This window comes from Gallinula chloropus (genome assembly GCF_964237585.1).
Source record: "Gallinula chloropus genome assembly, chromosome: 16".
Lineage (NCBI taxonomy): Eukaryota > Metazoa > Chordata > Aves > Gruiformes > Rallidae > Gallinula > Gallinula chloropus.
The window spans coordinates 757,514-772,169 of record NC_140101.1 but is presented as its reverse complement, the minus strand read 5'-3'; the positions used below and the strand labels follow the sequence as shown (position 1 = coordinate 772,169).

Below are 14,656 nucleotides of genomic sequence, written 5' to 3'. Positions count from 1 at the left end.
TGCAGTGCAGGTTTTCTGCAAGCTGCAAACCTGTGGGTGAAGCTGGGAGCTGCTGGGAGCTCTGTGACACCTTTCTCCTAGAAACCCTGACTTTGTGCGGGGCTTTAACTGGAAGCAGGTGCTTGCTCAGGGAGCTGCAGTGCTGCTTGTCCCACTGCAGGATCATAGAATCACAGCATCACAGGGGTTGGAAGGGGCCTGGAGAGCTCATGGGGTCCGACCCCCTGCCAAAGCAGCTCCCCAGCTCAGATTGCACAGGGCGGCGTCCAGACGGGGCTGGAATCTCTCCAGAGATGGAGACTCCACACCCCCTGGGCAGCCTGTCCCAGGGCTCCCTCACCCTCACTGGGGAAAACTTCTTCCTCTGCTCTAACTTGTGGCCATTGCCCCTCGTCCTGTCCCCACAGACACTGACAAGGGGCTGCCCATTTCCCCCTGCATCCCATCCTTCAGATATTGATAAACATTAATAAGGTCCCCCCTGAGTCTTCTTGTCTCCAGGCTGAACAGCCCCAGCTCCCTCAGCCTTTCCTCCCAGGGGAGATGCTCCAGCCCCTTCAGCATCTCTGTCCCTCCTCTGGACTCTCTCCAGGAGATCCCTGGCTGTTTGATCCCAGGGAGCCCAGCACTGGACATGGAAGCAGATGTTTGGTGGTTTAAGATTTAAAATCATCTATCACTGAGATACTTTCCCATAAGGAGGCATGGCTGGGAAGGATGTAATCAATCCATTTCTCAGTACGGGAGAAGCCAGAGGGCTGGCAGTGAGCACTAAGGGATACACAGGGTTAGATGCTCTCCTTGGTTCCCTTGTCCTCTGCTTAATTCTTCCAAGTCTGAAAATGATTCTTTGCTTTGCTTCTCTTTCTCACAAATCAAATTCCAACAGAAATGGAGCAGGATGGGAACAGCTTTATTTCTCTGCTGTTTTAACAGAAGCATCCACATGTTTCTGACCACAATTTCTCAGAACAGGAGATACTAAGCAGAGATGAGTGGACTCGTAGCTGCTTCCAAACACTTGCCAAAGTTTCAGGTTCTGAAGGATTGATGGGTTCTTCTGGGCTGTGACACCACTGCTTGCTGCACAGCCTTGTCTTCTCTTACCAGGGTGTCAGAATCTGCTGTGAGAGCAGCTCTGCAGGCCCATGAGGGGAAATGCAGCATCCCAGACAGATGTGAGGTCAGGCCCAGGCAGTTTCAGCTGAAGCTTTCCAGGCTGGTTTTGACCCGTTCCATTTCATGCAGGAAACTGTAGAACTGGGGTAAAGTCAACTCTGAGGAAAAAAAGAGGCATCAAGGGTTAGATTTCTGGGTACACTGGAAAAGCCACAGAGCACCCTGTGTCCCCCTCAGCTAGGCAGGATTCAACACTGGATCTCAGCAGCTGTTTCCTTCCACCAGCTGGGCTGCATGGGGATCTGGGTTAGGATTCTCCTAACAGCAACAGACCCTTGGGGATGGTTTACTTTGCCTGCCATGCTGCTCCCACTGCTTTTAACCACTCCGTGGAGTATCTGTATTTACTTAGGCAAAGATGTGAGACTGCTGTGGGTGTTTAGGAACAGTCAGTGCTCCTAAATACTTCCAGAGCTGCTGTGTTCCTCTGGCACTGACACCTGCTGGGTCAGCACCCAAAGCTCCCCCGACCTCCAGCAACACCCCGAGTTCTGAGCTGCTGCCCTGCTCTCAGGTATTCCAACTCCTGCTTCTTTCCCAGCACTGGTAACTCACCTATATATACGTTCTCCGTTTGGCTCCCTTTTTTAACCACCAGCTTCAGCTTGGGGGGAAGAAAAAACAAAGGTGTTTTAATCCAGAGACACCTGTATTCTGAGCACCATGAAGACAGACACAGGTACAGGAACACACTGTGTGTTGCAGGCAGGCTCACTGCTGCAAAGCACAGACGTCTCTGACAGGCTTTTTGGGAAGTGTCACTGCAGGAACAGATTCCTTAGGCCTTGGGAGGTTCTCTGGAAGTCCTTACAAATGATCACGTTTCCCCCCCTCCCCAAGAGAGCGTGACCTTTGTTAGGCTGAGCTTTTTGAAGGGCTTTTCAGAGCGGGCCACGCTTCTGTGATACACGATGCCTTCAGAAGAGGAGCAGAGAGCAGCGTGCCTGCTATCTGCTGGCAGTCACACACAGAGGACTGAAGCAGATGCACTGTAGCAGAACTTGTTCCTATGAGATCTAGCATTCCTCCAGTTCCTCTCACAGCCAGGACTTCCCACACGCCTGGTGGCAGCTTGTTCCTGAACGGCACTACAACCTCAACTCTCTGATGGAGAAGATTTACCTGTAAGAAGATACTCCCCACTTTTTCCAGCTCGCTGCTCCCAGCAGTCACTGTGAGTCAGAAAGAAGAGAAGGGAGATCATCTGTTAGCTAAACTGCCAAACATTACTGAGCTGAGAGCTGCTGCTGGGCTTCCCAACCCATCCAGAGTACGTTTGAGCTCGATTACCTCCGAACTTCCACTCCATATCTATCAGCTGGTTAATCATCAGCGTCTGACCAACAGCCAGGCGTGTCAGGGTGGGGGAATTCACCTTCCACTGCAGGAGCAAAAGACACAGGAGCAATCAATTCAGAGGGGCCTCTATTTATGTTACTGCTAATTTCAACATAAGTCAGGAGCCAGGCAGGCTGATGGCAGAAGCCCAGAGCAGGGGTGTGCAGAGGGGCAGGCTAACGCAGTCAGGAGGGCTTTCAGAGATGTCTGAGTCCTGCTAAGGTCTCCATCTGCCTTCTCACTTCTGTAAATGAAACTCAGTGATTTGGTTTTAACACACTCACTGGCTTTGTTTTAGTGCAGGTTGAGTGTAACAGTATCTGCCCAGAAAGTCCTGTGTTTGGTGTAGCTGCATGACCTCGGGGCTCCAGGCATGCAAAGCAGGGCCACGATCAAATGGAAGCCACACAGAAGTGCAGACTCCTGGAACTGATGAGGTGGAGGCCACGGCAAGCCAGAAGTATCATTAGACAAAGTTCTCCTTATCAGTTATCCATGGATCTCCAGCTCTAAATTCTGAGCTGGTTTTGAAGTAAGTACCCAAAGTGCTGACACGTCCCAGTAGCACAGTGGGGTTTTACAAGTCCCCACTCAAAGACCATCATTTTAGTAGATTAGAAACAAGCAAAAAAAAAATAGATTAATACCTGTTCTGCAAAATAACTGGCTTTCTCTTCACTGAGGCCTGTGGGAGAAACCATATGAGATTACTATATGTGATAAATATGAATTATATTTTATTTAGTGAAAGTCAGGTGACCTACCTAGAGCAATAAAATCTGCTCTGACTTGTTCAGAAGACAAATTCCTCTTCAGGGCACCTGAATAAACAAGGCAAAGAAGGAAAAAAAAATCACTTTTTCACTGAGTCAAACCAATCTTTACTGAGTCAAATAAGTGCAGGGAGGGAGAACCCGCGATTGAAAGCCTCTGTTCTTGGACTGTGTTTTGAAACAAACCACAGCTCCTCAAGATAGGAAATACAGTTGTGCCTGTCGGTATCTCTGCAGATGCCCGGTGCTTTAAAAGTCAGGGCTATGGGAGTGCCTGGGAGAGAGAGGGAGAGATTTCATTGCAGGTATCCATGGAAACGGCAGCAGCGGTTGTGTTTTGAAGTTGCTGCTTTCTCTCCTATAGAAGCTTTGCTTGTTAAAGGAGAACTGTTAAGGCTGGCAGGCTACTAATTTGACCTACCTGCTGTGTTTTGGATTATGGGTGTGAACATGTGCATATAACACTTTCCCCTGCTGTGCCTGCCTCCTTTGTTCTGGGGCACAGGCAGCACATGGAAGTTTACAAGGGTTCTGCTCTCTGAAGCTGAGAGCTGGAATCTCATAAATTCAAAGAGATTGCCAGTCCCACGTGGCTTTTGGTCTGTGGAGCACACAGGCAAAGTTATCTCCTGTAATCTCTGCCGGTTTTGTCTGTGGCATCCCAGAGCTAAGGAGAAGTTACAAGGGGACCAGAAGAACAGGGCTGATCACGTGCACTTAGTGCAGGATCAGGGATGGAGAAAATGCTGACTCCACACTGAATACCCCCCAAGACAGCTGTAGGAAAGGAAATTCTCCAGTGTTACTCCTGGGCAGAAGAAATGGCTTCAAGTAGCAGAAGGAAAGTTTAGGCTGAATGCAGGGAAGAGCTGTGTGCAGCCCCACTGCTGTGAAGAGAGCTACAGGGAACCCAGGACGGAAGGGTAATAGCAAGGCACTATTAATAACATGAGGGATCAATGGGATGAACGTGCAGCAGAGGTGTCTGGTGCATTATCATGTCAAACAGCAGTCACAACATCAGAGCCATCTCATAAAGTGCTGGAGCCTGGGGTATTCCAGGGAATCCCCCTGCCCCTCTTCCCACTGCTTGTGAATGAGAAACTGCTGGGCACGTGTTTTTCTAAAACAAGACTGCAAGGACAGATGTCTCCTTTACACAGCCTAGAACCTGGAGGGTTTCCAGCCCACTCTAGAGGGTGTGTACAGTCTTATCTGTCTCAAACAGTGTTTGTCCTTGTAGGAATTACATACAGTGCTGGGTCACTTGGATGGAAGCTCCTGGGAGGCTTAGTGCCAACGTAAGCCTGCACTGCTCTGGCAAAAATTGATTTGTAGGTAGAAGTTAAACCAAGCACAACACTGTCACAGTGCTGATGCATTTAATGCAGAGATATTTAAGGGAGATTAGTTAAGCCTGTGAAGTGTGTGTGCAGGCAGGGTGTGAAGAATACAAAGCCCAAGTCACCAAACTGATATTTCAAGAGGAGACTTTTTGGTTCTTAAAAGCTAAGGCATTTATTAGCAACCATTAGCATTTACTGTGCAAACCAAGTGCACTGCAGTTCTGTAGACACCCTTTAGCAGCATGCAGGAACGGACAGCAAGTAAGTCTGGCCTCAGGGTAGCATGTGCAAATGTATCACTTACCATTAGGTACCAGAAGAATACTTTTGACAATGTTTTTCAGTGGGCCCAAGCTGATTTTATTCATGGTGGCAAAGTCTGAGAGCTGAGTCAGAAACCTTTCCACCTGCTCAAGAGAAAGAGCAGCAATACAATCTTATCTCCACTTCTCACCAGAGAGCTGCATTCACACACTTCTCCCTGGTGCTCTGCACACCCCTTACCTCCTTGGGCTCTATTAGGAAGCGGAAGAGCACTTCAGTCAGCGCTGAGAATTGCTGTGAAGAAACAGGACTGTGTTATGGAGCCAGGCATTGGCACGTGTCATTTCTCACCGCTTCACAACCCCCATCTCTGCCATGACTAGGTGGTGATACACCACCCTGGCACTGCTCCACCTGCCTCAAGTACACTGGTCCCAGTTTGACCTCCTGTGCTGGTAAGGTACCCCAGCCCTCGGCACCACAAGGTGCCTGTGGATGGGATTTGCTCGTGGATGCTTTTCAGAGGCTCTCAAAGGGCTCCAGCTGCTGGTAGCTGGCACTGCACAGGGCTTTTGTGACTCCTGGCTGATCGGAAGCTGCTGTTCTATCCTGTATAATCCAAAAACTGCGAGTGGGAAAAAAATGTGAACGTCTACTCTCAGGTTTCACAAAGCCCAGGGGGTAACCAAACCAAATCAACTCAGGGAAGGAACTAGTTAAAGGTCTAGTCGCTGCTTTTAGTTTTCTGAGCTGGCAGGGCTGGGGAGCCTGTGGGTCACAGCACCTTGGCTGCTGCAGCGGCTCATCCCGTCCTACCATCATCGCCAGCCACGCAACCAAGATGGCAGTGGCCTGATGCCCGCTGTTCTGGCAAACCGAGCTCAAGAAGCCGCAGCTCTTCCACGAACCTCAGCGTGAACTGAAGCAGCTTCTGAGACGTGGCCGTGCACCCGGAGTGCCCGTAACCGGGAGGCTGAGGTGTGCCGCCCACCGGGAGCACCCACTGGGGTGGCGGGGCAGCGATCGCAGCCCAAACACACGCAGTCCCACCAAGAAAAAGCCCTGCTTGACGGGACACTGCTGCCCACACAGAGCATGACGTGAGTCCTGAACGCCTCCCAGCCTGCGTGCCAGGCTCCCGCCATGCACAGGGCTCGCCAGCTGCAGGCCCATGCTGCTGAGCCGGGGCCTCGCTTTGCCTGCCTGCCCCAGGCACCAGGATACGGCTGTCTGGAGCAGGATGAGACCCGGCTGGGACCCTGGCAGCGGGCCCTGGAAGCCTGACCGGGTCTCGTACTGGGTCTGCTCTGGGGGTGTTGGGCCCGGGAGCTCGAAGGGCCCTGTACTGTGGCTGCTCCAGGGCTGCGAGGTCTGACCAGGCCTGGGCCCTATAGGCCCAGTACCGGGGCTGCTCTGAGAGCGTGGGGCCAGCTGGGCCCAACCGGGGCTGCTCCGGAGCTGTGGGGCCGTCCGGGCCCCGCTTCCTGGGTAGGAGTTTGCCTCGGCCGGCCGCAGCCGGCGGCCCCGCGGGATCCCGGGCCGGGGCTGCTCCCGCGGCCGCGCCCCGCCCTCCCCCGGCCCGGCCCGGCCCCCACCTGGGCGCTGAGCTGGTTGAGGTTGTGCATGTCGCCGCTCACCGCCTCCGGCACCGGGTCGCGGGTGAAGTTGAGCAGCCCCATGGCGGCTGCGGCGGCTCCGCCCGCCCCGCCCGGCCCCGGCGCCAGGGCCCGCCTCAGCCTGAGCATTGGCGGCCGCACTTTCCGCACCGCCGCCGCCGCCGTGCAGCCCCCGGCCCCGCACGGGCGGAGGGGGGGGGGCGGCGGGGGGCGCCCCGTGGGTCTCCCCTCACCCTCCGTGCCCGGGAGCAGAGGCCGGGCGTGCCGGAGGCGGCCGCAGCCCGAGCTCCCGCCCCGCAGCTGGCTCCGGGCGGGTGACCGTGGCCGGCGTGCCCCATTGCCCACCCTGGGGCTCATGGCGATGCGGCGCAGGCCCCAAGGCCCCAAGGCGGCCGGGGCAGCGGGGCTGGACTGGGCTCCCAGCGCAGCTTCGGGCGCCATTGATCCGTCTGGGAGAGCTGCTGCTGCGGAGGGGAAGGTTCGGGGCTGCCTCTTGCTTCCCTGCCCAGAACCCCCAGATTGGAGCTGCAGTAGACCTGTTTGTCTGTCTGTGGCAATAAATACCCCTCCACTGCGCTGAGATCACCACCCCAGATCTTCAGCCACGCGTTCAGCACGTGGTCCTTCCCTGGCAAGTTAAAGGAGTGATTGCACTAAGGGTAGAGCCTGAACTGCAGGCCGAGAGAGGCCTGTGGGTACCCACAGCCTGCGGGCGCTTCAGCTTCCCTCGCTGGGTGGAGGTCGGGCTGGCAGCTGAACAAATTGAGCTGTTTTCCTGTACAACAGCCTCAAATGAGAACATGGTCGATGGGCTGAGTGGGTTTTTTTTTTTTTTCTCCCCTGAAAATTCCACTTAGGACCTGAAGCTCTGTCTGCTGCTTCCAGCACTGCCCGCTGCTGAGCCTGGGTCACCCAGGGCACAGCATCCTGCATCCCACTGCTGGGCTCCCAGGGACGGGGTTTGGGTAAGGAAGAGGCAGCTCAGGGCAGAGCAGCCTGCATCCCACTGCTGGGCTCCCAGGGATGGGGTTTGGGTAAGGAAGAGGCAGCTCAGGGCAGAGCAGCCTGCATCCCACTGCTGGGCTCCCAGGGACGGGGTTTGGGTAAGGAAGAGGCAGCTCAGGGCAGAGCAGCCTGCATCCCACTGCTGGGCTCCCAGGCACGGGGTTTGGGTAAGGAAGAGGCAGAGCCAGCCCTCGGGCAGAAAATGCTACATGCCAAAGGGGCCAGGGCTTCACAGCGGGATTTTAATCCCATAAACGGGAGGTCTCCTTGCTTCAGAGACATTTAGGAAGGCAGGTGACTTGTAACATCTCACCCTCTGCTACTCAGTTACATTTATACCTGTGCTTGGGAGTAAGGCTTTGGTCCAGAAAGTGCTAAAACTACCGTGTTCCCAGAGGATGATGCAGATGATCACATCCTTAAAGAATCCCCTGCCTTAAGCTGCTATTTCACAGCTCTCCAAGAGCAGGAAAAGCAGCTCTCCAGCAGGTATTTCACTATCGGTGTGATCCATTTTATCTCGAAGGTGTTCACTGGCAGCCGGGGTGGATGGGCAGCATGTAAAAAGCCTTTGTGGAAGGTAAAACTGGCAGCCCACAAGGCTTGTGTTTTATTACTGACACTTTCAATTGCAAATGAGAGCGTAGGAAATTTTATAGCGCCTTTCCTTGTGAAGATATCCCAGAAGGGGTTTATAAACAGGGAGTTAAGCAGCAAAGTACCACTAATGATGAGGAGTTAAGAGATATTCACTGGTGGTCTGTCTGGAAATAGCATTCACACTTCCTTTCCTTCTCCCTCTACCTCCAAGCCCGGCTGGGAGATTTTCTATTTCCTATGTGCAGGGTGGAACTGTGTGCCAGGATCACATAGGATTGTCAGGATGAAAATACCGCCTGTGGGGGTGCTTGCAGGATTCGACCCTAAATACTGAGGACACCTTGAAGCGAGATGCTGATTTTTCACATGGCAACAAGTTCCCAGGCCTGTGGTGAACTGGCCGTATGGGCATGTTTAAAACCACAGGATATGCTTGCCTAAAAATAGTTCATCTTAACTAAAAGTCATTCAGGGAGATGTATGGACTGGGTAATACAGGATGCCAGTGGGTGTGAACACAATATTCCTGACCTTAAAATGCTACATGCAGCCTTATGTGCGATTTCCCAAGTGCAAATTAATAGTTGCAATTACTAACCCCACACATTCGTAACCACCAGCATTTATTCACCTGCACTCTGTGGCTGTAACGCTCAAACAAGGAGCGAGGCAATTTTCTGTCTGGTTTGTGTGCCAGGATTAGCTGTGCAGGAGCAGCCTGTGATTGATCTTTACTTCCCTGGGCCTTTCCAGGGCGCTGCTTTAGGAACTAATTAAAGATGGTCTGAGCGCACACGCGTGTGTGCTTGTGTGAGCATGCAGGAGGTGCAGCAGGAGGGGGAAGCCAGGGTTATTAAACAATTTCCCAGGCAGCAAACCAAATTCTTGAGGAAAGCTGAGTGACAGGATCCAAGAAGAAGTAAGCTGAGGTACGTGCTCATAACATCCTGTCCAAACAATCACCAGGAAATTCGAAGGTCCCATCTCCTGGGATGCTGCTTGGGCTGCGGTGTGGCATGTGAGTGCCACCAGCCCTGGTACAGCACTGGTGATTCGGCGCTGGGCTTGGCTGTGCCAGGACTCATTTTGGAAAAGGATTTACTTAAATAAGAGAGAAGGCTGCAGGGTGGCAGGTCTGGATTAGTTACAGGGGTGCCAGGCAGGGGATGGTCCCCAGTGCCCTGGGCAGAGCCCCCGGCGCTGCTCCTGCCTGCTGCAGGCAGCATCAGCCCTGATGGGTGCCCCTGGGTGCCTGTGCCCCTTGGGTGCCTCTGCCAGGCCATTCTCATGCAGAGTGTGTCGCTGATGGATGCGCTGATCGACAGGCTGATCCCAGCCGAGGACAACAGTTTGGGGAGGTACAGATATGCAGCTTGTTCACCGCAATTGTTACCGGAGGAAAAGCAGCAGCAGAAAGCAACACACAGACAAGGAAATGGGGCATTAAAGATGCTGAGCTCCGGAATGAGCCGGGGGATCAGTGTGCCCTGCTCCAGACGCATTTTCCAGCTTCATTTCACCTGCCAAATTTGAAAAGCTTCCTCAGCACCTGGGGAGAGTTACCTGGAGAAGGCTCCTTAGCATGTATATTCCTAAAAGATCAAAGCCCAGGGTGCTGCTGCCCTGTTCTCAGATGCCACTTTCTATCCAGAGCTCTCAGAGCACTTTGCAGTCACCCTGAGGTCAGTGGGTGAAGCTGGGAGCATTGCCTGCACGTGCTGGCCTGAGAAAGGCCTGGTGAGGATGAGAGTGTGTGACTGAGCCGGGTTAAAGCCCAGGCATCCTTCACCCTGGCTGGTGCTGAGCCCATCTGCTTTCTGTGTCCTGTCTCCCTCCAGGCTGTGTGGACTGAGGAGAACATCTCTTCAAGGGCAGAGGGATGCTGGAACTCCTCCCGTCCTGCCGGTATGATGGAGGTTTCCCAGCTGAAACTTTGGAGGAGTGAGCTCTGTTCCCAGGGGAGACTGACATAAATGAGCTCTTTGAGGCCAGAATTTCAGTTTCTCCTGCAGTTTAAAGCCCCTTCCTCTCTCTGCACCATTTGCTCCCAGGCAAAGGTTGCTACAGGGGTGAGTTATCGCAGGCATTGCGTGCGAAGGCTGTGGAGGGGCTGGGAGCACCACTGCTGAGCTCTGGTATGCTCCTGCCTTGTGACCCCAGGCAAAACCTTCCTCTGCTGGGGCTCCGCTGCCGGGAGCAGGGGTGATAATCCCTTCCCAGGGAGGGCAGGAGCTGCTGGGCCTGGAGTGGTGGGGGCTCTGCTGGCAGCCACCCCCAGGAGCAGCACTTCTATATAAGTAGATATGTTTAGGAGGGCTGGCTGGGGAGCCTCCTGACTGCAGATTAGGCTGCAGCAGGCGTATCCTGTTTTCGAGGAAAAAGGGGTTTGTGGCCAGCTTTGTTCGAGAGGTTTGGAGGTTTCTGTGCCTTTGCCTTTGAAGTTTACACGCTGGTAGCTGCAGACTTTCTCCATGTTCTGGTTACACACATGACATTTTATTTTTAACCTTCTTCGTATCAGAGGGCTGTATCATGTGGTGCTGGCTAGCCCACAGGAAGGGCTAGAAACTTCATGGAGGAGGGAGAACACTTCCTATCTCTGTGTGAATGGCAGTTCTCCCCAGATGGGAAAAGCCAGCCCAGCTGTAGGGGAGGCTGGAATTTCTGTTCCCACATGTGGCAGCAGGATGAGGCTTTCCCACAGTGGGGACAGACCTTGTTCTCAGTTGGCAGAGCCCTGCTGCTGTGCTGCTGGGTGTCACAGCTCTCCCCTCAGGCTCAGGAGAGATGCTGGGGGCAGGAGAGCTTCTCTGGGGAGCGGTGGTGAGGAGCGGCTGGTCAGTGGGAGCTGATGAGTGGAGCTGGCAGAGAGGTGGGTTGGCAGAGTGGGGCTGGGACAAGAGCTCAGGCCACTGAGGACACATCCCATGGGATGTGCTCTGATGGGGTTTTGGGGTGAAGAATGCCAGGCAGTGAAAATGGTTGTTACTGCGGGCTGGGGAGGAGCTGCAGTGCTGCATGGTGTGTGTACCCCGACATGGGAAACCCTGAAGCCTGAACTCATCACCACCGGCCTCAGCCAAAGGACAGGTTCCTCCTGCTCCCTGCCTCAGGGTCAGGAGAGGAACTCACAACTGTCTGAGGTGATTTAATGGTGCTGGTGCTTCTCCCTACCTGCTAGAAGACTAAACAAGTACTTAGCCTTTACAGGGGCCTGGGAATTGACCTACAGATCCAGAGATGACAAGGTGACACTTCTGAAGGCTGCAGGTATCGGCACATATTTTCTCTACTGCTCTATTTGCTCAGGATGTCCAGGCATGCTACTTATGAAAGATGAAGCAGGTCCCAACTCAAACACTTGGGAGCAGAGCAAGGCTCAGCAGACGATGGGAGCCAAAGCAGAGCTCTGGGCAGGGAACAGTGTTTGTTCACCTGGCCAGGGTGGTGGAGGAGAACTTTAGGAAGAGATCTGAAGTGGGAGGATAAGATGGACAGAGAGGAGCTGGGCCTGGTGCCATAACTCGTGGACACTGCAGAAAAGGCAACAGCCAAGCAGCCTTTGGTGAGGAGAAGGATTCAGGGTGGGGAGTGCTGAGTTATCCATGGAAGGGCTGGCATGGTCTTTGGGAAGCGTTGATGAGGATGAGGAGTCATTTCTGATGTGAATGGATGCCACCAGTCCCATCTGACCCTTTTGTGATGGTAACAGAGAGCAGCTCCTTCAACTGGCTGGTCTCCAGCTCCATGGGTTTGGGATGCTGGCTGAGGGAGGCCAGCCAGGTGTGAACGTGGCTCTTCTTGCTGGGAAGATGTTTTTCCAGGAGTGCTGAGCAGTCTAGCTGTGCTGCCCATGGGAGAGACGCTCTGTCATGGGGAGGGACGTGGCCATGGGGCCGTGCAGGGGATGTGCAGTCTGTGCCCCTCACTTCTCCCCAGCCCCTGCTCCCTGCTCATGTAAACCTGTGCCTGGCCGTGCTTCCCAGTTTCCCTCAGTCACTCCAGTGATGGAGTGGAGGAGCTTTGCCCCAGGGCCATGTCCCACCACTTGTCCATGCTGGAGAGACTCAGGGCTGATGGGAAGCAGTGGTGGGGCTGCTCTGGTACCTGTCTGGCAGAGGCTGCCATCTCCAAATCCTTGTTCCACAGGAACAGCTGAGAGCCAGTCACAGGGTAGCAGAAATGCCTGGCAGGAGCCTAAATATCACATCCTCTTTAAAGGTACTTTTTTCCCTGTGAGATGAAATGAAATCTCTCTTGACTGTTAAGAGATCAACTCGCAGCATCTCTCTGTGATTGTGTGTAGCAGAGACAGGGAAAAGGGTCAGGATTTGGCAAACAATCTCCCCAGAGCTGCTTTGCTTGGTATCAGACCTTTCTCACAAGCAGTATGCACAGACGTGCTCTCCTGAATCAAATGATAACTGAGGGGAAGGAGAGAAAGAGGGCGTTTCAGTTGGTCAGGAGATTGATGGCAGGTCAGCAGGGCCAACAGAGGCAAGAAGGTTTCGGTAGAAAGGGAGAGGAGCCCGTGGATGCTTGAAGCAGGGGCTAATTCCACCCTAGCAGTGCCCTGGAAACTCCTGAGCACAACCTGCAAGGGCATTTTACTTCCCTAAATTTGGAAAACCAAGCTGGAGTATAATCTACTTGATTGGGTTCAATCTGCTCGACAGAGTTGCAAATCACCTTTAGGTTTATGTAGTGTGTTTATTTGAACTGGGATCTCCAGTGTTCCCCAAGACTTCCCCAGACCAGATTTCTCTGCTCCTCTTCTTCACTTGCAGGGCTTCTTTTGCATGTGCAGCCACGTTTTTCATGCTGGCGTTTTGCAGGGATGGAGGTCTGGGGGAACCTGCTGTACGGGCCTGGGGCTGGTCCAGGCACTTCCCGCAGGGTTCAGACACTTAGGCTAACTCCCTCATTGCCACTCCTGCCCCGGAGAGCTTATTTCTGCCGCATCAGGGTAATCATATTCCCCCTCCTTACTGGTACGTAGTTTTCTGCTGGGTCTAGAAGTAATGGCAAGTGAGCAGAGAAGATTATACCCCACGTGGACTCGGGATGCTTTGTCTTGGGCAGGAGAGGCGCAGGCTGCTTTCCTCGCCCCCAGCCCAGCGCTCGCAAGTGTCTCGCCTCTGGACGGCAAAGGGGAAGAACAAACAAACAACAACTGATTGTAAAACTTGTGAGGCTTTGTCTGTCCACGCCACGCTGTGCTGCAAGGGGCACAGCGCTGAGGGAAAGCCTGTGCACAGAGGGATGGTTCAGCGGGGCGAGGGCTCTGCCCGGCCCTGGGCTGCCCCTTCTTTCCCTCTGGGGCTCCTCTGATGCCCGGGCTGAGCTGCTGGGGGGGCTCCGAGGGCCGAGCCCCGGAGGGATGCTGAACCTTGGGGGGATGTCTGGCACTGGGGGTGACACCAGGGCGCTGCTGGATACCAGGGGATGGGGGGAGCCCCGGCATGGTGGGAGACATCAGGGAGCCTGTGGAGTCCCGGGAGAGGGATGCTGAACGCCGGGGAGGGAACGCGTGACACCCGGGAGGGGATGCGGGACGCCGGGGAAGGATGAGGAGCCGCGGGCGATAAGGAGCAGTGCGGGGATACTGTGGCGCCGGGCGTGCGGAGCCGCGCTTGGAGGACGCGGAGGCCGGGGGGAGGCTGCCGGGCCGCGGGACACTGGAGGAATGCGGAGCTGTGGGGGGGACACAGGGGCCGCGGGCGTGCGGAGCCGCGGGGGATGGGGGGGAGGTGCGGAGCCCCGGGGGGTGCGAGCTCCGGGGCCATGCAGGGCCCCGCAGGGCATGCGGGGGGCCGGGCGGGCGCCGTGCGGTGCGGGGCCCGCGGTCCCCTCCCCTCCCCCGCCGTGCGGCGCGGCGGGCGTGGGGCGGCGGCGGCGGCGGCAGAGGAGGAGGGGCTGCCCAGCACGGGCAGGGTTAAAGCGCCATGTAACCGGAGCGCGGGGCTGTCGGGGGCCGGCCGGGGAGCGGGCGGCGGCGAGCGGCGGCGCGGCCCCGCTGGACGGCGCGTCCCGCCGCGGCGCAGGTGAGCGCGGGGCCGGGACCGGGGGGGACCGGAGGGGTCGGGACCGTCGCCGTCCGGGCCGGAGCGGCGGCTCATCCTCGTGGGCGGCTTTGTTGTACGCGGCGGTGGCGGGGGACAATGGGGCGGGCGGGGACGCGGCACCGGGGGTGTGCACCGGAGCGCGGCCGCGGCGGCTGCTGTGGGAGCTCCCCGGACCCGGCCGATCCGGCGGTCCCGCGCCCGGTTCCCGGGGACTCGTGGCGCTCCGCCCCGGGGGCTCGGGACGGCGGGTCCCGCCGCCACTTGTTGCCGGCGCTCGGCCCCTCGGGCGGGTTTGGGGGACTCGGCCCGCCAGCAGCCCCGGGCAGGGTTTCCTCCCGGTCCCGCCCGTCGCGCCCGCCCCTCCGGCTCCCATCGCAACTTCGGGAGCTTCCCGCGGAGGCACGGCGGCCGCGATGCCCGGGGGCGCGTCCCGGGGCTGTCACGGCGGGGTCGGGCCGGTCCCACTCCTC

At 55.9% G+C, this 14,656-nt stretch overlaps 1 protein-coding gene across 1 annotated transcript; it reads right to left on the bottom strand.

Annotated features, from left to right (window-relative positions):
* Positions 1-892: 892 nt before the first annotated feature.
* Positions 893-6,637, bottom strand: COMMD7 (COMM domain containing 7). Its single transcript, XM_084271758.1, has 9 exons — positions 6,496-6,637; positions 5,141-5,194; positions 4,941-5,043; positions 3,282-3,338; positions 3,165-3,202; positions 2,470-2,560; positions 2,302-2,351; positions 1,735-1,783; positions 893-1,277 (listed from the first exon to the last, which is right to left on the bottom strand). Exons 1-9 carry the CDS (start codon positions 6,577-6,579, stop codon positions 1,201-1,203), a joined length of 603 nt encoding a protein of 200 aa, XP_084127884.1. The 5' UTR covers positions 6,580-6,637; the 3' UTR covers positions 893-1,200.
* Between the last annotated feature and the right edge of the window lie 8,019 nt (positions 6,638-14,656).